This window comes from Panthera tigris, chromosome D3 (genome assembly GCF_018350195.1).
Source record: "Panthera tigris isolate Pti1 chromosome D3, P.tigris_Pti1_mat1.1, whole genome shotgun sequence".
NCBI lineage: Eukaryota > Metazoa > Chordata > Mammalia > Carnivora > Felidae > Panthera > Panthera tigris.
The window spans coordinates 455,315-479,055 of NC_056671.1; the positions used below are offsets into that span (position 1 = coordinate 455,315).

Genomic DNA, 23,741 nt, shown 5'->3' on the forward strand with positions numbered 1-23,741 from the left:
ATCTGATGGTGGTGAATTTGCTGTTTTTTGGCCCTTTTTGTTCCTAACATGGTTGTGAAAAACTTCGAGTTAAGCTAGCACAGATTTCATAATCGCCCTTGGAAATGAAACCGGTCTCGTGATGTTAACAAATGGAGTGTAAGTTTTTCAGAAGAGGTGATGGGGACCACTCAGTGGTGCTGTGGCACCGGCTGACACACGAGGGACACAGGAAAGCCCCCGCCATCGTCGCCTGGGGGAAAACCAGAGCCAGGCTGTTCTAGAATGAGTGCCCACCACACGTGGCAGGTGTTGGTTTGCAACCCTCTTGGGAGTTTCCGGGAGAAATGCGTAACTGGTCCCTGTACGGGGGGCAGAGAGAAACCAAGAAAGAGGCCGGCCGCTCCAGGTGTAACAAGCCAAAGAACTTCTACAGGAGGCCTGTCTCGGGTGGGAGGATGAAACAGACCCCTGCACCCATCCTCCAGAAGTTTCTGTGGAAGCCTCAGCAGTTCACTCACGCATGCTGTACACACGTTCTCGGTCCCACGTCACCATCTCAAGGCTCCGTGGGCAGGGAAGGTGAGCGGAGTCCATATCCAAGGAGGGGAGAGGGTGAGGAGCCTCCGGGTGTGTGGGGCCAGCTCACAGGTCGACTGGCAGTCACGTCTTTTTGAAGACCTTCCCCAACAAGGACCACAGACGGATCCTCGTGAATAATTGGAGATACTCCCAGAAACATTCACAGCTTCGAGAGGAAACGGTGGGTTGTGGGATTACTGCTGTGACGGGGTGTGGCTTCGGAGGCCATCGCTCACTCACTGCCCTTTCGTCCTCAGCTGGGTGTGCTCACCGGGCCTGCACTTTCCTTGTCTTACACCCGCGTGTTGCAGCTGCGCACAAAACCCGCCAGTACTATCTTTGCTTACAGATGCACTCCGTTCCTTTCTTGATGGTCTCAGAAGACAGTATTTTGGAATAAGCAGCAGGCCACCATAGGAACCAAGTGCTGTTTGTTCCCAGATGTGGGTTCCTGATACAGCTCTCATTTGGGCCGAACTTGGGACAGTGCTGCTGACATCCCAGAAGTCTGGAGTCCCTGTCCCCTCAGACATCAGTGAGCCCCGACCCCATGTTAGCACCGACCTCCTGCTCCTCACCTGCCTCCCGCGATGTGGGCTTGTTTTTGGTTTCCAAAATGCTGCCCTGCATCTCAAAGGTCAAGTGAAATGCTGCCGGAAAGGCAGGTCTGAAGATGAGAGAGGCGGCAGCACCAACTTCCCTGAGGAAGGAGGGGAAGGGCCTGCTACCTCCACCTCAGGTCCTGGCTGGTCTGAGGGTCCAGGGCTCGGACTCGGGTTCCCATGCGTCATGCACACCGGAGGTCAGATGTATTGCCTGTCACTTGTATCCTCTGAGAAGCCGGTACAGCCCCTGGCATGTCGCAACTTTCTAGAAAGTGCCGAGGGGCTGGTGCATCTTGGGTCTGGGCCTTGGCCCCTGGTGGGTACACGCCCAGCAAGGCCGTCAACCCCAGGAAACACATCACCGTGGAAAACACTTGCCACCGCTGCTGCAGCATTCTGGCAAGTCTGGGCTCCTGTTTTCTTTAAAACATTCACAATAGCACCTTGAAAAACCAGTAAAATAAAATTTTATTTTGCAGTTATTTCCAAAGTTACAGAGAAGTGGATCAGATGTCCCAATTAGTTGCACAGATTGCAGAAAATGTTCATAACCACCTCACAGGAAGTTTCTCCTAAGTTAACAGAATACTTGGAATGGACACATCACGTCTAAACAGTTTCATCCATAAGTGTAAAGGATTAACAGCCAGAGGCAGACTAAAGTATCTGGTATTTTACTGAAACAGGACCCTGGCTGCACTGTCACTCTCCGGTCCCCTCCCTCACCCGTCATGCTGCTCTGAGGTGCCGGGAAAGGCCTAACAACACAGGGGAGTTCAGACCCAGCGGTGTCATGGGTGCAGGACTCCAGACTGAGTGGTTACCAAAGCAAGAACCCAGATGAATAGAATCTTTAATTGACAAATATTTAAGTGATAGAGTTTTAAGAAATGAGAAGAATGTATGACAAGTTCTGAATGGAAGCACTGGCGGCCCCTCCTCCGTGGAGCCCCTCGTGCCTAGTGGACTTTGCCGACAGCCTCGAGGGGCTCACGTGGCCAACAGCGGTCACAACCAAAGACGCCTGGGAAAACTGGCCGTAGTCCCCGCAGACAGCGTCAGTGAGGCCCCGTCCTGGCAGACAGGGCAGAGAACCCCAAGAGAGAAATCAGGCTGATCTGCTCAGGACGATTCCCTTTTCCATCCTGGGCCGAAGTACAGACCGAAACGCCACATTTTAGATACTAAAGACATTCGTGCTTTTTCACCTTTCTCCCCGAGAAACAGCATCACCACAGCAAAGCCTGTGGAAGGAAGATGGGGAAGGAGCTGTGTCCGTGGCGGCACCTGTGCGAACCAGGCTGGGGACCTGGAGAGCAGGTCCTCTGGGCAGCCCTCAGGAGCGGGAGATCTTGTCCGGAGGCATGAACCCCGTGTCCCCGAGGGCCCTGAGCGCCACTCGGCCATCAGGCCGAACCACCAGGTGGGTGATGCTGCCATTGTTGAGAGAGAGGCGGAGCCAGCCTTCTGGGGGGAACTGCAGCGCCCTGGAAGAGAAAGAACGTGCTGGAACAGGGAGCTCAGTCACCCCTCAGACCTTCCCGGGGCCCGGACCCGCAAAGGGAAGGGCTGGGCAGACACCAACCCATCGAGTCAGGGGACCAACCCAGCGCAAGAGGTGCAGGTGAGTCAGAAACACAGTTTCTACAGGTGAGTGTGGCTGATCTCTTTCCAGTGTAATCAGAAGGGGGCAGGGGGCGCCAGACGGTGCAGAAGACCCACTCCTGACCCGCTCACTGCCGGGAACAGGGTGGTGTAACCCATAATCCTTAGAGCAGTGTCTTCTTGTTCTTAGAAATGCTTTTTAGGCGCGGTAGTTGCTGAAAAGCCCAGTGTCATAATGGCTTCCCTTTGAGTCGTCAGACGTCCTTTGAGCCCCGAATGTCCCAGTGGACGAGCGCCATCCCGGCGGCTCACCTGCGGCCGACAGCCTCGGGGAGAGCTACCTTAGTGCTGCTTTTGAGTCTTCTTCACGTCTCCCCCAGGCTCTGCAGGGCCCTCACGTACCGTGACGGGGATGCTCTGGTTCCTTCTAGCCCTTTGCCACACGGGCCACCTTTACGCCAAACCCACGATTACTTCTGGGTTTTGCATATGTTTTCAGCATTGGGGTCACTTCCTAATGGCCGCCTACGTCAGCCTACCCCAGGCCGTGTTAGAACATGGTGCTCACACACGGCTGATCCACGCATGCCAAGAGCAGCAGACAGGACGGCGCGGAGGAAACGGTGTGTGTTGTACACCGGAGTTCCCAGACTACGCCTTCTGGGGGCACTTTAGCTGGAGGGTGTGGAGCCCCGTCTCAAGTCGCCCTCCATGTGGCCTGGCGTCCCTGTGCACCCTGCCCCGGATGCTCTGAGCTTCTCACCAGAGGCCGTACGCGCGCCCACCCCCCAGCTCTGGCGACAGGCCCGAGGGTCAAGCAGGGTCAGCAGAGACCCTAGGCGTAGGTTTGGACGGCACCACGGGCCAGCCGGCCGGGCTGTGTCCTGTCCTGCTGCTGCCATACTTGTCATCTCACGAGAAGGGGAAATCCCACAGCTACTCAAATGCCTGACACACATTTTCTGGTGGGTCTGGGGGCTGGCTGGGCTTACGGCTATTTCACATTCTGCACTAAGTGAGCTTTGGTCAGATACGTAAGTGCCAGCCAGCCTAACCACCTCCAGAGCCCTCTGACACACAGCTGCGCCTCAGGGCAGGCGTCACTCATGGGGGCTCCGGAACCTACTATAGTGCCAGGAAGTGAGGCCCAGCAGCCAATGCTGGGGCAGCCAGAGCAGCGACGTGCTGATGCGTTACGACCCACGGCGCCAACTAAAGATCTGTGAGTCCATAATCCTACAAGCAAACCAACGCAGAGTGAGAGTGAGCTCTTACAAAAGAATCTGAATGAAGAAATGCAGAATGAGGGAAACACGAAAGCACCGTCAGGCAAATGCCACCACAGGATCCGCTGTGGCAGGACCCACTGGCAGGTACTAGATACAAACAGTATAAACTGGAAAGAGAATGTTTGCACTGTCTCCCAAGATGGGGGGAAATAGACTGTACGGTGCGAGGAGTCCAGGGCACACAGAGCCCTAAGCAGGTGGCCATGTGGGTTTCACCCAGGAAACACCACTGGCCAGGCGGCCCGCCCTACACTAGGCCAAGCGGCTGCGTCTGTACTGTTTCCTCACCGGCACACGATGTAGCGGATGACATTGGCATGGCAGATGAAGATCTCGTAACTGTCCTCCTGCTGCTTGGCGTCTGCCCGGTGGATGTAGTTCCGGAAGGCGGCCTCGATCCGGGCCCCATCTTCGTAATACTGCTGGGGGCAGAGTAGAGAATCTTAAGCATAGGGGCAACACGCAGGCCACAGGTCGAGGGGTGTGGAGAGAGTGAGGGGGTGGAGCAGGGGGTGCTCCCCGGGGGAGTGGGGGTTTTACCACAGCCTCCGGCTTCCAGTGGGACACGGGTGGGTCGGGCTCAATGGGGGCGCCTTCCCTCAGCAGGTCTGTGCTGACTTTGGAGACGCCTGCAGGAAAAGCAGGGACTCAGGTTACCCCTTCGGGAGAGGCTGCCCAGAGCCCTCCCATCTCAGTCCTGATGCCAAGGGGCCTGGGGCGGCAGGGCACTCACCTGGCAGGTGTTTGCTGATGATATCAGTGGTTTCGATGGCACGGGTCATGGACGAATGGACAATTTTATTAAACTTCAAGCCCAAGCTTGCAAGTCGGAGCCCCGTCAGTTCAGCCTGTTCACGACCTTGAAGGTGAAACACACCAGAGAATTCCATGTTGCTGCAGCCCCTCTTCTGTTTACAAATACCCCAGTCCTCACCCAAGTACCATGAGGGTTGGGGGACAAGATGGGCAGGCCCTCCTGGGGCCTGGGCCTAACTGGGGGCCAGGCACTCAGCAGGTTAGACCAATGAGATAATCCAGTTACCTTCAGCCCCATCCAGAAGAAATGTTGAAAACAATGACCAAGGTTGAGGCTCGCTGAAGTCTAGGTAGGGTCCTGTTTACTATTTCTGGGTCCCTCATGCCACTTTTATTCAGTTTTGCCCAAAGATGGAGTCGCAACGTGCCACCGATCCACCAGCTGTGCAATCATCACAGATGTCAACACATAAAGACCCGATGGCCTCAGAGTGACCAGCACAGGAGGCTGGAGAACAGACTGCCGAACCCTCTATGCCATCTGAATTTTTTAATACGCGCATAAATGGGTAAGTGCAGCGCAGACCACTGTGCACTTCTCCTCCTGGAGTTTCTTCTACAGACATGCTTGCATGCAGCACACGGCGGACAGGCATGCCCGGCAGTGCCGCTCACGACGGCCAGAAAATGCAACACGCGGCACTTCTGGCCAGTCAGAGCGGCTGTCACCCGGTCTCGTCGGTTTATCACAAAGCCAACTCTAAACAGACCTGCGTGTGCAGACACAGGGTCTTCAGGAGCAGGCTGAGTCAAGCACACAGGGTGCGCAGTAGGCACCCACAGGGCGTCAGGGGTACAGAACACCTCTGCTATGCCTCAGATCTGATCGCTCGCAAGCCTCACCATCTATTTTTTAAAGCCGAGGGTGTTTTCAACGACTGTCTTGTGTCAGTCGGGCTGACGATCACTGTTAATGACCGTGCTTGAATCTTGGTCAGGCCCCTGACACAGGTACAAAGGAGCCCGGTGCGACCAGCACGTACCCAGGGGCGTCAGCGTGCGGTCCTTTTCCTGGGAAGCATCCACATGGTACTGGGAGTGCCTGATGAGGAAGATGTGTCGCGTGGCCTTGGCTTTGTAGTGGTCCAGCCTGGAGGCCAGTTCTTCTTCTCCAGATTCCAGGTTCCTCTTCCGCAGGTTCACCAAGGACAGCGGTTCTCGCCTAATGTTGAAACAGGAGAGGGGTGCCTGGGTGGCTCAGTCGGTTGAGCGTCCGACTTCAGCTCAGGTCATGATCTCACTGTCTGTGAGTTCGAGCCCCGCGTCAGGCTCTGAGCTGACGGCTCAGAGCCTGGAGCCTGTTTCAGATTCTGGGTCTCCCTCTCTCTGCCCCTCCCCCACTCATGCTCGCTCGCTCTCTCTTTCTCTGTCAAAAATAAACATAAAAAAATTAAAAAAAAAAAAAAAAAGAAACAGGAGAGGTGTCATCTTTGTGACCCCTGTTCACAACTCAGTCTGGAGATTTCCGGCAAGCCAGTCTTTCTGTCTTAGGAAAGCACAGGGACAAGCCAGTTGTCCTCTGCCTTCCACCAGTGGCCCCTGAGAGTCCCTCCTCCCAGAGCACATCTCATTTACTGCACAGACCCAAGCACCAGGCCTGTTTGGGGTGATCAGCGAATGAAGCAGACAAGCGAAGCCCTCGTGCTACCTACGTTCTAGCGAAGACTGGTAACAGCCAGGTGGTCAGTGACGTGGAGAAAATGAAACCAGGTAACAGGAAGGGGCAGCGGAGGGAGGGCTGGGGGAGTGCCCACAAGAAGGCCAGTATGAACTTGCTGACACAGAGGAATGACAGCCCCTGGCCATGTGGCTACTTACATTCAAGATGATGAAAGTTAAAATAAAACTCCCATTTCCCCAGTCAAGCTAGGCACACTTGAAATGCTCAGCAGCACATGGGATAGTGGCGATCATGGTGGACAGTGAGGAGGAAGACGTTCCCAGCATCACGAAGTCGATTGGGTGGCACTCTTGGAAAGGTGAGAAAGAGCTGATGGGAAAGTGGGGGGACAGCAGCAGGAAAGATGCTGAGAAATGACCAAATGTCATGAAGACAAGCATGTCTGGTGGCTCCCAGAACTTAAATCAGTAAGAGCTAAAGGTCTATGTCATGGGCAGAGCTAGGGAAAGAACATACTCAGCTGAGACAGTGGTGAAAGCGTAAGGTCTGGGGGAGGGGTGGCGACTCAAGGGTTCTTCAGGGCAAACCTGGGGTGCCCTAATACAGATAGGCTGAGATGCCACATGGGAACCTAGGGCTGAGCCAGAGAAGACCCCTGGGCATGGCAGGCACAGACACAGAAAGCCCAGACTGGATGAGGTTCTTCAGGAAGAGGCTGGAGAATTCACTGGATGAGGTCCTGGAACTCTCCAGCACAGACAGCATCCCCCTTCATAAATCTAGACTTGGTGAACAAATACAGTGTGTCAGCCTCAACCAATAAAGTGAGTCCAGTGCTGCTTCAAACAGAATCAAAGTCCACCTTGTTTCCTTAAAAAGCCCTAAGAAATTCAGAAGTTGTACTGATGTTTAAAAAAAAAAAAAGGATATGACCCTGGTCCAATCATGAGAAAAACAGACAAATCCCATTTGAGGGGCGTTCTATAAAATTCCCGATAACCATCCTCAGGGGCACCTGGGTGGCTCAGTCGGTTAAGCGTCCGACTTCAGCTCAGGTCTCGATCTCGCGGTCCGTGAGTTCGAGCCCCGCCTCGGGCTCTGGGCTGATGGCTCGGAGCCTGGAGCCTGCTTCCGATTCTGTGTCTCCCTCTCTCTCTGCCCCTCCCCCGTTCATGCTCTGTCTCTCTCTGTCTCAAAACTAAACATTAAAAAAAAAAAAAAAATTTAAAAAAAATTCCCGATAACCATCCTCAAAATGGTCAAAGTCATCAGAACAAGGAAAGTCTGAGAAACTGCCACAGTCAAGAGAAGCCTGAGGAGACGACTAATTGTCACGTGGGATCCTGGAAGAGACAACAATAACTGAAAACTGAAGAAACCGCAAAAAAGTACAACCGCAAAAAGAAAAAAAAAGTTAATAACACACAAATATTGGTTCACTTATTATGACACATAAACCATACTAAAGTAAGATGTTAGTAAAAGAGGAAATCAGGTGTGCAGTATACAGGAACGCTTATTATCTTTCCAATTTTCCTGTAAACGTATTCTAAGTATTTATTTTAATTAAAGGTTCTAAAGAAAACACCCGTGAAGTTCTTGATACAACTAGGCTGCTAGTCAATACCAGTTCTGTGCACTCATTCAGATAAACGACAGAGGAGGAGCTGGGATTGCTAAACCATCCCACAGTGGCCACTCCCAGACTCCAGACCAGTGCTGTCCAATAGAAACGGAACACCAGCAACAAATGTAAGTTTCCAAAAAACCACCTTTAAAAAGTAGAAAGGGACAGGTGAAATTTCAAAAGTTTACTTTATTTAATCCAACGTGTCAGTACCACCACTGCAACACATAAACTATATTTAAAAACCTGCACTGCTTTGATTTTTAAATTTAAATTCACTAACATCAAATAACACTAAAAAATGTTTCCTGATCACAGGTGCCACATCTCAAGCGCTCGATAAGCACGTGTGGCCGATGGCTCACGCGCGTCTCCAAGACGCACATCTTCCCTGCACACAGGTCCCTTGAGGGGCCAGGCTAGCATCCTTTGGGCCCCTCGTCCCCATTCCGCTCAGCTGGGAGGCAAGGAGCCTCCAATCCGCGCGTTCAGAAGTCGAGGGAGGGAAACGAAGACAGGGAGATCTAAGCCCTCCGTCCACCGCCCACCATCGCCGCCCCGGGCTCCCCGGTGCGCAGGCAGCGCAGTGCTCTCTCAACACGACCCCGAGGAGGCAGCCTCGGCGGCCCGGGCTCGGCGGCGGGGTCGTGCGGCACAGCCGAGGCTCCGGGGGCCGCGGGCGCCTCCGCCCGCCCCCACAGCCGGCCTCGCGGCCAGATCCGGAACACAAGCCCGCACGCGAGCCGGTCTCGCCCGCGCCTCGGCGGAACCAGCCGTCTCAGACCCAACGGGACGGCAGGCGGCCCGCAGGGTCCCCGCCGCCCGGCCGTCGACGCGCCCGACGCCACCCGCGGGCCCCGCACCTGTCCCAGTTGGAGTCCCAGACGCCCGGCCCGGGGCGCGCGGACCCCGCCCACGCCGGCGCCTCGACCACGCGCGACTCCGCGTCCCCGCCCGCGCGGGGCTTTCCCACCGCCACGGCCGAGAAGAGCACGGCGGCCGAGCCTCCGGCCAGGCCGCAGGCCGCCAGCTGCAGCGCCTGTCGGAACGCCATGCCCGCGCCCGTCCCGCGCCGGCTCCGCGCAGGCGCTCGCGGGAGGACGGCGCGCCGCGGGGGACACGATTCCTCCGGCGCCCGCTTCCGGCCGGCTGACAGCGCCGGGACGGAAGTCCCGCCCCGGCCAGGCAAAATCAACTTCCGGAAACAAAGTGGAAGGGGTGTGGTGCGCGACGGGGCGGAGACCTTTTCCCCGGATCCGGTGCGGAAGGCCGGCGTGCTAGTCATTCCTGCCTTCAAACGGCGAGCGTTCACGCGGCGCCTCCCGTTTAACCTGCGCTGCCCGCGTGGAGCCTCCTTCCCGACGGGAGCGCCAGAGCCAGCGGCGGGGCCGCGGGGGTGTGTGTGCGAGAGACAGAAGGGGGGACCGCGGGTGTATGTGTGAGAGAGGGGGAGGGAGCTGCGGGTCGGGGGGGGGCGAGGGTGTGTGCAACGGGGCTGCAGGGTGTTTGTGTGTGTGAGAGAGAGCCACGTGTGTGAGACGGCGGTGCGTGCGTGTGTGTGTGTGTGTGTGATGGGGCGGGGGGGGGGAGGGGAAGGGGTGTGGTCACAGGGGTGTGTGACCCCGCAGGGGGCGGGGGGGGGTCTACTCCTTGGGGGCCCCGCCTCTGGGAGTCCCAGCCTTGAGGCCACGAGGAGCTAGGAGAGATGAGGGAGCCTTGCAGAGAGAACCTAGTATAACTAGGAAACCAGCGAGTTTGTTTGGTTTTACTGCGGTAAAATGCAGGTACCAAAATTGACTGTTAACCAGATTGGGGGGTTGTTAAAAGGTGGGGTTTTTGTTGTTGTTTTTGTAAGTAATCTCTACACCCAACGTGGGCCTTGAACTTACAGCCCTGAGATGAAAAGACCCATGTTCTACTGACTGAGCCAGCCAGGTGCCCCACCATCTAACCCAGGCGTCAGGTACACTCACATTATAGGGCAGCCACTCCACCACCCAAAGTGACACTGTCTGCATTAAACGCAGACTCCCTATGCCTCCCCCCAGCCCCCAGGCCCCACCTTTCCCTTTTCTGTCTGGAGGAACTTGACAATTCTAGGGACTTCGTGTGAGTAGAGTCACACAGTATTCGTCCTTTTGGAACGGCTTGTTTCACTCAGCATAGTGTTCTCAAGGTTCATCCGTGTTGTAGCGTGTGTCAAAGTTCCTTTTTAAGGCTGAATGATATTCCACTTGATGCATATATCACATTTTGTTTATCCATCATCCATCACTGGACACTGGGTTGCTTCCACCATTTGGCTGCTGTGAATAATGCTATGAACTTAAGTGTGCAAATATCTCTTCAAGTCCCTTTCAGTTTGGGAGGGGGTATGTACCCAGAAAAGGAATTTCTGGGTCATCTTTGCAGATTTTTAAGTAGGAAATTGACATGATCTGACATACTTTTTTAAATGTTTCTTTAAGAGAGAGAGAGAGTGTGTGTGTGTGTGTGTGTGTGTGTGTGTCATGGGGAGGGGCCGAGAGAGAGAGATTGAGAGATTGAATCCCAAGCTAGCTTCACACCTAGTGCAGAGCCCAATGCAGGGCTCAATCTCATGACCTCAAGGTCACGACCTGAGCCAAAATCAAGAGTTGGAAAAAATCACTCTGGGTTTTGGAGAATGCATCTGTTCCACAGAAATACCCAGATCTCTGTTTAAACATGGTGCCTTGGGGGCGCCTGGGTGGCTCAGTCGACTGAGCGTCCGACTTTGGCTCAGCTCATGATCTCACAGCTCATGGGTTCGAGCCCCACATCGGGCTCTGTGCTGACAGCTGGGAGCCTGGAGCCTGCTTCAGATTCTGTCTCCTCTCTCTGTCCGTCCCCCATTCGTGCTCTCTCTCTCTCTCAAACATTATTTTAAATAAATTAACAAACAAACAAACATGGTGTCTTGAAACTATACATTCATGCCTCTTTCTTCCAGAAGGCTGCTTACTAAAATGATAGTAAAAAGATTTTGAAAGGAAAAAAATTAGTCCACAGGAAGAAGCAAAGCAAAAAGATCAGTTGACAAAATTTTGGAAGCTGGAAATCAGATCACCTTTGACCTGAGAAATGGAGCATCAGTTGCCAGTATTGTGGGGAAACCAAGAACAAGCTCAGTTAGTCCAGTGAGTCTGGAAGAATCTGGGAGTTACAGGCCGTAGCCCCATCTCTTAGGAAGGGGATAGGGTTGGACAAAGGAGGACTGGTTGAAGAGCCTTTAAGAGACTGTCGTCTGCACACCCTCCGTGACCTGTACCCTCAGGTGAATACCTCACCTCCATCATGGCAGAAGACTTTCATTCCGGAGGATTAAACCAGAAGGACCGTGGATCTGAGGACACCAGACCACGGAGACGAAGATACAGCAGTACAGCTGAGATTATGGAGTTCACATACTAATAGGACCTCTAACTCTTTTCCTCTAGTTAGCCACAAGAATGTTGGCCACTAGGCTTATACCATGCTCTGCTACAACCGCGACCCTTCTCCTGGGCAAGAAATTAAAGAATTTCTCTCTGGGAAAACTGACCAGTCTAAGAGAAAAGGCCTCAGTTACTGAAAATGGGTCATCTCCAGCCAAATTGGTCAGCCCACACTGAGGGTACCACCTGAGTGGCTCTGACTCTTAAACACTGATGTATGATTAGCAGACTTTGGGGGAAATCCTGACTGGAAGAAAGAGCAAAACAGGAAAGAAAGGAAAAAAAAATGTGAACCCTGAGAAAATAGAAACAGCGTATGCAACAGAAGAGAGATTTTTTAATATAAAATTAAGATCCAAGGGTATTGTAGCTATGAAACAAGAATGGGATATTGAGAATGAGAAAAGGTGAGAAGGAAGGTTAACAAATGAGTGATAACAGAGCAGAAAATCCACTGAAAGGTGGCGTATGGTTCTCGAAGGGCGAAATCCTGCTCTAGAAGGGCCCTTTTCCAACGGCTCCACGGAGGTAAGCAGTTGTAGAACAGATTTAACCACAACTTTTTTTAAAGTAAAAAAAAAAAAAATCTGAGCCCTCTAGCCACCCATTTCTTCTTCCAAAGTGACAGCAATTATTCTGAGAAATTAAAATCATCACGGAAAAGGCTACGTTATAGTTTATTGTTGTCCTAACTCAATTCAGGGTGACAAGTGCAATCATTGCTACTGCATTTTACGACTCTGAGGCAGCATCACCCGAAGACGGTTTCTACCTTTTTAAAACACGAGATTCTTACATTCACAGATTGTTTCGCCATCTTGAACCCCGTGATCTGGAGTCAGCTACAGTCTTGACCAGGTGGTTTCTGCTCTCTCACCCTAGGCAGGTGTCCCTACACAGCTGGGTAGTGGTCTGCGTTCACTCCAGGCCATCTTCACTTCCCCAGAGAGGCCAGGTAGATGTACCAGAACAGAGACACCAGGTTGGCGACAAGCACCCGGAACTGCCAAAGCGAACACAGGCCACAGTGAGCGAAGTCCTGACTGCGCTTCCCAGGCACCCATCCCCCAGGACTGAGCCCATCCGCCTACTACTGTATTCACTGAGCCTTACTTTGTACTGAGCACCGTGCTGGAGGGGTGAGCAGGACTCTGCCTAGCCATGTTACAGGCCAGGAGGGGAAACTGACGAGAACTGTCCCACATCCTCCTTCGCTGAGCACTAGCTCCTGGCTTAGCTTCCCAGCCCAGGACTGGTCAAGTGGTGGCCTCACCCAGCCCACTGGTGGCCGCCAGCCCCCCCACCCCAAGCCATTACCCTGCTTTGATGCTCTCATGGATGTACTCCCACCTGAAATGCCTTTAGTCAGGGAGCCTCCCTGGCATATAAGCTCCATGAAAGTAGCAGTCTGGTCTGTCTTGTTAATCACTGTACCCCTAGAGTTTAGAACAGTGGGGCATATAGTAGGTGCTCAGTATTTGCTTAATAAGCTTCACTGCCCCTTAGGCACTTGCCTGCGACCACCTCAAATGGAAACCGTGACCACAGCCTCCTGGCGCTCTGTCCCCAGGGTGCCCAGAAGGGTTCCATTTTCCAGGCTCTCCTACTCTCCCATCCACACACCCCTTCACATCCTCAGCCCTTCTGCCTTTCTGTGTCTATTTCCTTTGCTACATACATTAGAATACAAGGCCCAAAGCCCTCATTGCCTTCCCTTCCTGTTCCTTGGTTATACTCCTTGGCAAAGCTCCATTCTCCCTGCTCCCCTGCCACGCTGGGGCCCTAGGTCCACGCACACGAGGGTCTCCAGTCGGCTCCCTCTGCCGTCCTCTACAGGTTTGCCCCTCCTCTCCCCTCGAAGTACCCATCCTACCTCCTTTTGCCTCAGTGTGGCCCCGCCCTGGCCTCTGCCTTCCCCAGGGAAAGAGGTATGGATGGGAGGTCACCAGTGAACAGACACCACTCTCTTGTCTTAGTAAAGAAGAGCCTCTGTCCAAAGCATCCCTCTGCCTGTGTCCAAACCCCGTGCACCCTCTTTAGGGTAGAATATGGCCTCTCCAAGCTTCAGAGACCCTCTCCTATCACTTCTCCCCATCTCGTCACACACTTCTTGAGAGAACTTCGCAGACTTAACGATTTCTTTTCTACTTCCCCACCCACTGCTCAATTCACAGCAGTCTGGCTTCAGCCCTCATGGAGCCACTGAAATTGCTCCTGGGAAGGTCACTGATGAGGATTGTTGTTAAAGTCAATGAAACTAACTGATTTTCATTTTCCTTTAACTCCCTGCAGTGACTGTGGTTGTGTCACTGCCACCTTCTGGTTTTCTGCTACTCCTTGGTGTGTGTGTGTGTGTGTGTGTGTGTGACTATCCAGCCTGCACCTCCCTCCCTCTTCCCATCCTTGCAATGGAGCTCTGCTCCAGGGAGTTCTGCCTCAGAACTGGGGGAAACCAAGTTTCCCCTGGGGGAAACCAAGTAAGTTACTTAACTGGTGTGCAAAAAAAGCTTGAGGCTGCTCTCCTTGGAAAGGCCGGTCGGAGAGGCTAGCCCTTGCCTGGGCTCTGGGAACTTAGAGTTCCTGTGGGTTCCTACCTTTCCAAAACGGATAAGAATGGCCTCTGTGCTTGGACTGCTCGCTAAAACAAAGCAGTTCTGCTGAGCACTGACTCTCCTTCTGGGAGTCTGGAATTCTGGTAAGCACCAGGCAGAGGGTGCCTATGTGACTAGCTCTCCCCCAAACCCCAGGCACTGGGTCTTTACAGGGCTTCCCTGGACAGAAACATGGCCTGAGCGTTGCTGCGTTTTGTTGGTGGGTGAGAGCTTGCCCTGCGTGACCCTCACGGGAGGGAGGGAGCGTAGGAAGGCTGCAGTGTATTCCTAAGATGCAGTTGCAAATCCTTGCTCTGAGGCTGTAATACACCCACGGCCGTGGGCGGACGCTGCGCCAAGCCCCGCCTCCAGATCGCTAGCCCTGGGCGTGGTCTTGGGGCTGGACACAGGTGGGCTGTCCTCGGTGTGGAAAGACGGCGCAGGACGGCGGGCCCCTCAGCCTTGCCCTGGTGAGCTCTTCCTGCAGCTTAGAGCCCCTCCAGGCTCCCACCGTGCTCAGAGTGGAGGCCCAGTTTCAGCAGCCTGCCTCGGGCCGCGACCCCCGGTGCCCAGAAGGGCTGAACCTGGTGCGCGGCGCCCCGACAGCATCCCTGCCCCCAGGGTCCTGCCTGCCGCTTGCCTCTCTGGCGCACGGGGCGGGTAAGGCCGGCCGCGCCTCTGCCCCACACCCTGCTGGGCACGGCCACCGCTCGACTCCCGCACGCAAGCCCAGCTGTGACCCGCGGGGCCAGGCACTGGCAACGCTGCGCCCCTGGAAAACTCGAGCTGTCCTGGACTGGAGGCTTTTCAGAAATGTTTCTGGGACCAAGGGATGAGGTGTGGACACACGCTTCGCCCGTCCACATCCAAAGCTGCTAATGATTCTGCGCGGAGAGAAAACCACCAATCGTTCCAAGAAGGAACAAGGCTGGTGGAGGATGAGGCCCCCTCGGGCTCCGCATGGTGCCAGCTGGCCCTCACCTGCAGAGGGACGTAGTTGATGTTGATGAACTGCACTGGGGTCCAGACTCGCCAGTTCATGCGCAGCGCCGGCCAGAAGCTTCTTCTTATCTGGACAGAGAGAGCAGCTGCGTCTCTCCCCTGGAAAGGAGGGGAGTGTGGACAGTAAGTGATCACCACTGCCCTCAGAACTGAAGCGGGGGTGCCACGGTCTGGAGGGCCCCAAACCCTAACACGATGGTTTTGAAAACTGTGGATTTTGTTCCGTTTGTATAGAGACAGCACATCTGTGTGTCTCATTAGCACCGCAGGGATCAGGAGCCAGTCACCTGGTCAGAAAGCTGACGGTGAGACTCCCCGCGGCTCATCCTGTGCCCACTGCCCGCACAGGCCCTCATCGCTCCTCGCAGAGCTGATTAAGTGGTGTGACCCGTACTGCTGGCAGCGGGCACCAGAGCTGCTATTTATGGCCTGGCTGTTCGTGTTTCCCAAAATGGCCTCCAAAATTGATGCGTTTTTCAAGCAAAACTTGTCAGGAGTTTTTAAAAAATGAGCCCCAATAAGTTGATTCTGAATGTCATCTGAAAGGATAAGTGCATAAAAAATAACTATCTTGAAAAATAATAACAGGGGAGGCCTAAATTACTGAAGATTTAAAAAATACTCTATGGTAATTAATACTAATAATTACGGTAATTAAAAGCTAAAAAATAAAAGACATACGATGGAAACAGAATCCAGCAAAAGATCGAAGAGTCCAGATAACGGCCTGTACATATGAGAATGACAGTATATGATAAAGTTGACACTTCAAGGCACGGGATTGTTTGATAAATGGCAATGAGATAATTTGCAATTGAAGTGGAAGAAACAAGACAAGTGTATCTCCCACATATAATTAAAAAAATAAGAATACTGGAGGAAAATATAGAATATTCCTATTATGTTTGCATTTGTCAAAATGCACATAATATCATAGGAGTAAAAGAACAAAGTTTAAGAGAATATTTCCAGTATCTTCCTGTAAAGAAACCCACAACGAAAAAGAATCACATATTTGAATACATGAATTTTTTAAACTCCTGCATGGAGAAACACACTATAAATAAATAAACTATTTTTGTAACTTCAAATGTTTAACTTTATATGAAGTTAAAAGACAAACACCTAGGAGCGCCTGGGTGGCTCAGTCGGTTAAGCGTCTGACTTCAGCTCAGGTCATGATCTCATGGCTCATGAATTCGAGCCCCACGTTGGGCTCTGTGCTGACAGCTCAGAGCCTGGAACCTGCTTCGGATTCAGTGTCTCCCTCTCCCTTTGCTCCTCCCCTGCTCATGCTGTCTGTCTGTCTCTCTCTCAAAAATAAACATTTAAAAAAAAAAAAAGACAAACACCTAAAAAATGGGGAAAATATCTGCAATTTGTATCCGGCAAAGGATTGATCCCCTTAATATATACAAACACACAATCAGTGAGAAAAAGCCAACACTGATAGAAAATAAGCAAAGTTCATAGAATATAGGAGGCGTATAAAAAGATATTGAACCTTATAAAGATGTATATGTTGTTTTTACATATCAACCTGCAAACTATCTAAAAGAAAAATATAACCATGATTGTCAAGAATGTGGGGAAACAAACCTCACGTGGAGGAGAAAGAAGCTCTGGGGTCACAAAGCCTGGGTCTGACTCGATTCAAGGGCTCGTAAGTTATGAGAACTTAAGCCATGGGCCTCAGCTTTCTCATCTGTAAAATGGGGTTGCCTTGTGGCTCAAATGACACGAAGGGCTCAACGCGGGGCTTGGAACAAGCGCTCATAAATGTCCGCCGTTTGTATTACTCTGTACCACCGCAGGGAGGACACGTTGAGGACAGCCTTTTTGGATAAGGGACGGACATACGGTGGACTAGCAAACACTGTGTGGTCCAAACATGATGTCTATGATCAAGAAATGCTAGATGTCGGCACAGCGCAGGGAAGAGAGAAAGCGATATTTTAACAGAGTCGTATGCTGACACTTGCGGTGAGCATAGTGTAATGTATTGAGAAGTTGAGTCACTGTGCTGCACACCTGAAACTAACATAACATTGTGGGTCACCTATATTCAAATTAAAAAAAATTTTTTTAATGCAGATGCAGAAGCATCTATCGTGTGTGTGGTATAACGTGGTCCAACACAAGGCATTTATGTTGGGCGCTTTACACACCTTGGTAACATACGATACGCGGATTTAGGGTTTTTGTCTATTAATGAAAAATATATTCCTTTCGTAGCTAGAAGGAAAAAAAGAGACACTCCTATACCTTCACTTCTAATGTGGGTATCCTTTGCTTCCTACCTCAGGTTTTCTAACGGCTTCCCAAACACTTCTTTTTGCTATCAAGGACTTACTAGCAATCATGGTTGAGGTTATGCATCTTTCCTGCTTCCCCCGCAAGGATCACTTTTGGCCACAGGGGCATTCTCTTCAGTAACAAGACCTCAAGATGCTGCTTCAAAATAAAACCTGCAAAAGCATTTGCCTGCTGTGATTGGTCGGAACGATTACTTTCAGGGCAGAACAGGACACATCTCAGGCACACAGTGGACAGAGAGATGGTGAGAGGCTGGAGGTGTAGTGAACTGGGAAGGGTCTTAGGCTGGCACGTTAGAACAGACATGGCTAGTGATTTGCGTGAACACACCTCTCCTGCGGTGAGTTGTGAGGTTTTCAGTCTATGCTGGTCTGTTAACCTCTTCAGAGCACTTCTGATGTTCAGGCACTGAATTAGCACAGGCTTCTGCGATACCATTAGGGGCCTGAAACTTCTGTGTCGTGAGTCCCACAGACCCCCTTCTCAGAATCCTGTTTATATAACATATATAAGATTACCAGGGAACTATACTGAATACAGCTACCAAAATATTCAGAAAAGAATCTTATTGGGGCGCCTGGGTGGCTCAGTCGGTTAAGCAGCCGACTTTGGCTCGGGTCATGATTTCGCAGTCTGCGAGTTCGAGCCCCGCGTTGGGCTCTGTGCTGACAGCTCAGAGCCTGGAGCCTGTTTCAGATTTTGTGTCTCACTCTCTCTGACCCTCCCCCGTTCGTCCTCTGTCTCTGTCTCAAAAATAAATAAACGTTAAAAAAAAATTTGTTTTAAAAAAAAGAATCTTATGATAGACCGGTATATGTGCTTCCTTAACACATTCAGTGACGAGACTTGAAACCAGGTGCAGGGGGTCCAGAAACATAAAAGATATTTTGGGATGTGTGATATCAAGACCTCCGTGATTTCTCACTGCGGACCGACAGGTACCGCCAATATGACTGGGGTTTGTGTCTGACATTCATAAAAACAAGAGAGAGAAGTTTCAATTTTGGTGTGCCGGAAAGTTCACAGACCCTCTGAATTCCACCCACGGGTGCCAGGTCAAGAATCGCTGTGCCCCGCAAAGAGCTATCGCAAGTACTAAGGCAGCGACCAACCTCCAGGAAGTTCATGACGAGGAGAAATAACAACAGGAAGGCCGGTGCAAAGAGGAGGCGGTCCAGGAGGAGCCTCTTGACCCCAGCCCAGGGGACCTCAGAAGGGATCCAGTGCTCCATGAAGAGGTAGAAGAAGTGACTCAGTGGCCCTGTGAAGAAGAACCTGAGGCCCCGCAGCGGGGGTGAGCAGGACTGCCATTTCCTGGATGTGTCCTTCTTGGGTCCAGCTTCACCCCCCCAACCCCAGGTCCTAAGCCTTGCTCCCTGGGCCCCCCATCCCTGACCACACAGGTATGTGTGGTCCTTCTAGAAAACAGGCTTTCTTTGAATCTGCTTCAAGCATTGTCTTTTGTCCCTGATAGACCAGATCCCCCATCGATCTTCACGCGGCCAGCTCCTTCTCAACACTGTCAGCTTGGAGACCTCCTCATTGTTCGGGACAACGCACCAGCTGCTGTCTCAGCCACTCTCAATTCCAGGTCCTGTTTCACTGCCTTCATAGCATTTATCACTACATGTCCTCATCTCATTTGTTTAGTCACGTGGCGCCCTCTTCGCCCTGCTACAGGTACGCGTCACGAGACGGATCGTGTCCGTCTCATCGCTGCTGTGTCCACAGCGCCTAGAACGTGGCCTGGCTCAGAGGAGGTGCTCAGTAGTAAGTAAGTGGGGGCACCCCTGGTATTAGAGCTTCTCAGCAAACCCTGTTGGGTAGTTAGCAAGAGTGAAGCCTGGTGCTGGGCACTGGCTAGTCTGTCCTGCTACTGTGCATTCCCAAGTGTAGAACGCTTGGGACAGAACTGAACCCAGCCACGCCATCTGCTGGTAAAACACATCCACAGTTCCGTAAGATTCAGCAATAAAATGGGGGGTAGGGACCTAAGGGTCTTCCCATTTTTGACACTAACGTCCTTAAACAAGTGGTTCTCAGCTGTGGCTTCCTGTCCTGCCACGGGTTATGTGGCCGGGAGCAGGGTCCTCAGTGAGAGGGAACGGAAGTCAACGCCATAAACCCTGAGTGGGTGAGGCCTCTCAGGTGATCCTGACTCCCTCCTTCCCTCCAGGAGGATTATGGCTTCTCTTTATCTACATTACAGGACAGCTGTGGTGGCTGCAACCAGAGAGCTTCCGAAGACGAAGGGATATTTGTGAGTTTTAGATCAAAAACAAAACACGACTTCAAAATAATCCATCTATACAAACACTATTGTTGGCCGGAGAACGTGACGTGGATTTAATTGGGTAAAACTCCTGAATCTCTGTGTTCTTTGCAGTTCCAAAAGTGATTCCGAAACTGGACATTTTTCAGGATTCCTAAGTATTTATTTTCTGGTTGTTTAAGCTATGAAAATAACAGAAACAACTGGCAATATTTGAGTAGTTTTCCTCTTTCACGGTCTTTGTGTCTGAAAGTCTAATTTAGGTTCAGGTGAATTATCTGCCCTCAGATCTCTCGGCCCAATGAGGACAGCCGCCCCCACTCATGCGATTCAAAATGAAAACCATAAAACAAGTTAATGTTATCCATCATTCTGGCTTTTTCCCCATGATTACTTCAACGCTTTTTAAAAATTATTTCTCAAAATTAGGTTATTTCAGAGACTTGGTCTTGATACCCTAGCTTTGTCATGGTTAGTCTGCTGCTGGTTAGTTCAGCCCCTTTGTGAAACTCACCCATAAATGGCGTATCTGAGAGGCCCACTGACATCTAGCTTTTGGGAATTTTCTTTTTTCCGCTGCTTCGCCATCACCTGGGCCAGGAAGTTCCCAAGTGCTGACAAAATGCCACTGTGGACAGAGATGTCGTCAGAAAACGGGGGCAACCAGCAAGAGGGGGGCCATTCCTGCATGTACTTAGCGTGGCTGTTCTGAGATCATGGTGGGGTGGGTAGAGAGGAGTCCTTTTTTTTTTTTTTTTTAATTTTTTAAATTTTTTTTTTTCAACGTTTTTTTTTTAATTTATTTTTGGGACAGAGAGAGACAGAGCATGAACGGGGGAGGGGCAGAGAGAGAGGGAGACACAGAATCGGAAACAGGCTCCAGGCTCCGAGCCATCAGCCCAGAGCCCGACGCGGGGCTCGAACTCACGGACCGTGAGATCGTGACCCGGCTGAAGTCGGACGCTTAACCGACTGCGCCACCCAGGCGCCCCGAGAGGAGTCCTTTTTAAAGAAGGTTTTTAGTTTTAATTTTTTATTTTTTTAGAGAGAGCACAAGTGGTGGAGAGGGGCAAAGGGAGAGAGAGAGAATCCCAAGCAGGCTCCACACTCTGCACGGAGCCTGGCGCAGGGCTCAATCCCACGACCCTTGGGATCATGACCCGAGCTGAAATCAAGAATCTGACGCTCGACTGAGCCACCCAGGCGCCCCTAAAGCAGGTTTTTAAGGCAGCCCCAGTGTAAGGTCCCTATGTCAAAAGGTGGGGATAGCAGAACGAAAGCCAGGAAAATCTGACCTGTTGCCAGTGCCTGGCTGTGATATTGTGCTACACTTTTACAAAATGTTACCCATGGGGGAAACTGGGCAAAGTGTGCGAGGGACCTCCCTGTATTCTTTCTTACACCCGCATGTAAACTACAGTGATCACAACAGAAATGTCAGTAGAGAGGTGGACACAGGCCCGGTTGCTCCAAGGCTTGGTCTGCAGCTACCTTCTGATAAGCTCTGTGGGCTAAAAATGTCAAAATTCTTTGCATGGGTGATAAGCACCTTCTCGAGCTGATCCTTGGCTACCTCTTTCTCATCTGCTTCCTTTCTCGGCTTTTCATTTCTCCGGCAACACAGTCTTCTTTCCGCCCCTCCATTATTAGCTTGCTCCTCCCTCGGGATCTTTGCACCTGAAGTACCCTCTGCCCAGGGAGGTTTGGCTCCCCTCGTTCCCTCCCTTCATCCAGGCCTCCTGTTCAAATGTCACCTTCCCCGACCACTTCATCTCTGCTATGTATTTATCTGTTTCTCGTCTACTCTTTCACTAGAACAGAAACGCCTTTGAGGGTCCCTACCCTCTTGATTGCTGCTGATGCCTGACACGCAGGAAGCGTGCTGTACCTACTTAGGAAAAGCTGGCTTTAACAAAAGCGGACAAACTTATAAAAGGGTGCGACTGACCAGCAGACGGGGGAGGGGGGAGGGGGGAGTGCGGAGGGCGGAGGGGGATTGTCCCCTTTCTGCCGAATGCAAAGCTGACTAAAAAACCAAATCTTAACACGTCGCTCCTGAGCCACTCTAACCTCAGAACAAGCGCAGGTCAGGCTTCGACCGCCCGCGGAGAAGCTGGGCCGGAGGTCACCTCCAGGGCAGGAGGTCACGTCCAGGGCAGGAGGTCTGCCTGGAGCCCTTCGCTTTGTGCCTTCCTTCGGTCTGGCCCCTGGTAACTACTTGTGAGGACCGAATGCACCAAGCCGCCTCTGCTGAGCTCTCGGGCTAACTGAAGGCCTTTGGGAGGTCATTCTGACACCCGGACATTTTGCCTTTCGCACTCAAATCCCTGCACAGGATGCATCTACGTGGCGGGGTCCCCGAGCTCCGGGCCGCCCCCCGCCCGGTCCCGTTCCCTCCGCGGCCCTTGCGCGCCGACCTGGTGGCCGCCTTGGTGAGCACAGGGTAGAGCCGCAGAAGGCGCAGGTACTGGGCGAGCGCCCGCTGCGGGAGCGCCCCGAGCCCGGCCTCCGCCCGCAGCTTCGACGCCGCCGACGCCATCGCCTACCGCGCTCCGCGCCCTCCGGGGCCCCACGTCCCCGCACCAGGCGGGGACGGCCTGACATTTCCCGCCCCGCCGCGGCACGCAGCGCGGCCGGGGACAGACCCCGCCTTGCGCGGCGACCGCCTCCGCACACTTTTCCCTGAGTCCCTATCCGGCCGCCACCCCTCGGGCGGCCGTGGCCATTGGAGCTCGGTGGGGCGGGGCGGGGCGGGGCGGGGCGGGGCGGGGCGGGGCGGGGCGGGGCGAGCCTCCAGAGGGAGCGGCGGGCGCTTCCGGTCTCTCGCGAGAGTTGGGGGGAGCGCGCCAAATTTCTCCGGGAGAGCCGGGGCGGTGCGAGCGCGGCGCGATGGTTCTGAGGAACAGCGGGCGGCGGCGCGCGGAACCGGGCGCGGACGGCGAGGCCAGCCGGTGAGGGGCGCCGGGCCGTCCGGGCGGGTGGGCGGCGGGCGTTTGGGGCGCGCGGCCGCGGCGGCCCCGCTCAGGACGCCTCGGTGCGGCGCGTCGGTCCCGGGCTCGCACTGGGTTTCCGTGCGCTTCGCTCCGAGGTCGGTGTGGGAACGTCTGTGGTTGGCGACGTGGCGGCGCAGCAGGTGGGGCCGCCTCCCTGGGTTTGTAACGCGGGCCGGTGGGGGACGGCTTCGTGCAGACCGCGGCGTGTGCGCGCCCCTCGCTCCGCTCCCGCCTGGTGCAGACGGAGGCCTTGCGGGCGCGGGGGGTGCGGAGGTGGGGGGGGGCCGGAGCGCGGAGGCTGAGCGGGCGCGGGGCGCGGGCCGAGTTCCCGGAGCGCTTCCCCGGCTCTCCGCGTGGACGGAGTGGGGTCGTTCGAGTGTTGGCTTTCAGCGAGCGCCGCTAGCGTAGGATCTTCCCTTACAGACGAGAGACATACTCCCTTGTATTTGTGTTGACCTTTGATGAGTATCCCAAGTGCTGTTTATTGAGCACCCACTGTATACATCACGTGCATCATCTGACTTAATTGTCACGCTCGATTTTGGCAGAACTAGAATCCAGGCCAGATCGGTCATCAGGACTCTCGCTTGTGTACTGCGCTGCCGGGCTTTGCGGGCTCATTGTTGTGGTGGATAACGTTGATTTCACTTTACAGACTAATAAATTTCAGAACGGTCATTTTAAAATTAAAAATACAAAGAAACAGCTTTTTGAGTTAATTGTAGATTCGCAAGCAGTTGTAAGAAATGACACACAGATCGCGTGCACCCCTAAGCGATAAGGTTCACCCTGGGGGTAACATCTTAGTTGCTAAAGCACAAGGTTGCAACCAGGAAATTGACGTGCATGCAGTGCATGGACACTCGTGTGTGTGTGTGTGTGTGTGTGTGTGTTTACTCGCGTGTGTGCACATCGTATGTGACCACCACCACAATCAAGGCGCAGGACAGTTCTAGCCCACGGATCGCTCCTGCTGCCCTTTTGTGGC

General features: G+C 53.1%; 3 protein-coding genes and 1 long non-coding RNA gene across 6 annotated transcripts in view; 2 read left to right on the plus strand and 2 right to left on the minus strand.

The window, feature by feature from the left end:
• Nucleotides 1–1,610: 1,610 nt before the first annotated feature.
• Nucleotides 1,611–9,198, minus strand: PGAM5 (PGAM family member 5, mitochondrial serine/threonine protein phosphatase). 2 transcript variants are annotated; one of them, XM_042961778.1, is made up of 6 exons: nucleotides 8,988–9,198; nucleotides 5,860–6,038; nucleotides 4,794–4,919; nucleotides 4,601–4,689; nucleotides 4,349–4,479; nucleotides 1,611–2,653 (listed from the first exon to the last, which is right to left on the minus strand). In XM_042961778.1, exons 1-6 carry the CDS (start codon nucleotides 9,176–9,178, stop codon nucleotides 2,503–2,505), a joined length of 867 nt encoding a protein of 288 aa, XP_042817712.1. In that variant the 5' UTR covers nucleotides 9,179–9,198; the 3' UTR covers nucleotides 1,611–2,502. The 2 variants fall into 2 exon arrangements, with proteins under 2 accessions (XP_042817712.1, XP_042817711.1); XM_042961777.1 differs by having other exon boundaries at nucleotides 4,349–4,482.
• Nucleotides 9,199–12,240: 3,042 nt separating this feature from the next.
• PXMP2 (peroxisomal membrane protein 2) lies at nucleotides 12,241–22,490 on the minus strand. Its single transcript, XM_042962756.1, has 5 exons — nucleotides 22,178–22,490; nucleotides 20,275–20,388; nucleotides 18,601–18,763; nucleotides 15,152–15,271; nucleotides 12,241–12,582 (listed from the first exon to the last, which is right to left on the minus strand). Exons 1-5 carry the CDS (start codon nucleotides 22,297–22,299, stop codon nucleotides 12,514–12,516), a joined length of 588 nt encoding a protein of 195 aa, XP_042818690.1. The 5' UTR covers nucleotides 22,300–22,490; the 3' UTR covers nucleotides 12,241–12,513.
• LOC122232687 lies at nucleotides 18,677–19,901 on the plus strand. Its single transcript, XR_006210077.1, has 4 exons — nucleotides 18,677–18,782; nucleotides 18,963–19,079; nucleotides 19,169–19,262; nucleotides 19,698–19,901. It is a non-coding gene; the product is annotated as an uncharacterized LOC122232687 (long non-coding RNA).
• A 159-nt stretch (nucleotides 22,491–22,649) lies between the features above and the next one.
• The window catches only part of POLE (DNA polymerase epsilon, catalytic subunit), a 45,840-nt gene continuing 44,748 nt past the window's right edge, over nucleotides 22,650–23,741 (plus strand). The window contains exon 1 of one of the 2 annotated variants that reach the window (XM_042962050.1): nucleotides 22,650–22,711. In XM_042962050.1, the coding sequence (XP_042817984.1) occupies nucleotides 22,650–22,711 (62 nt within the window). Of the gene's footprint in view, nucleotides 22,712–22,813; nucleotides 22,894–23,741 lie in introns of those variants that run through there. The other variant, XM_042962051.1, reaches the window with a different exon arrangement.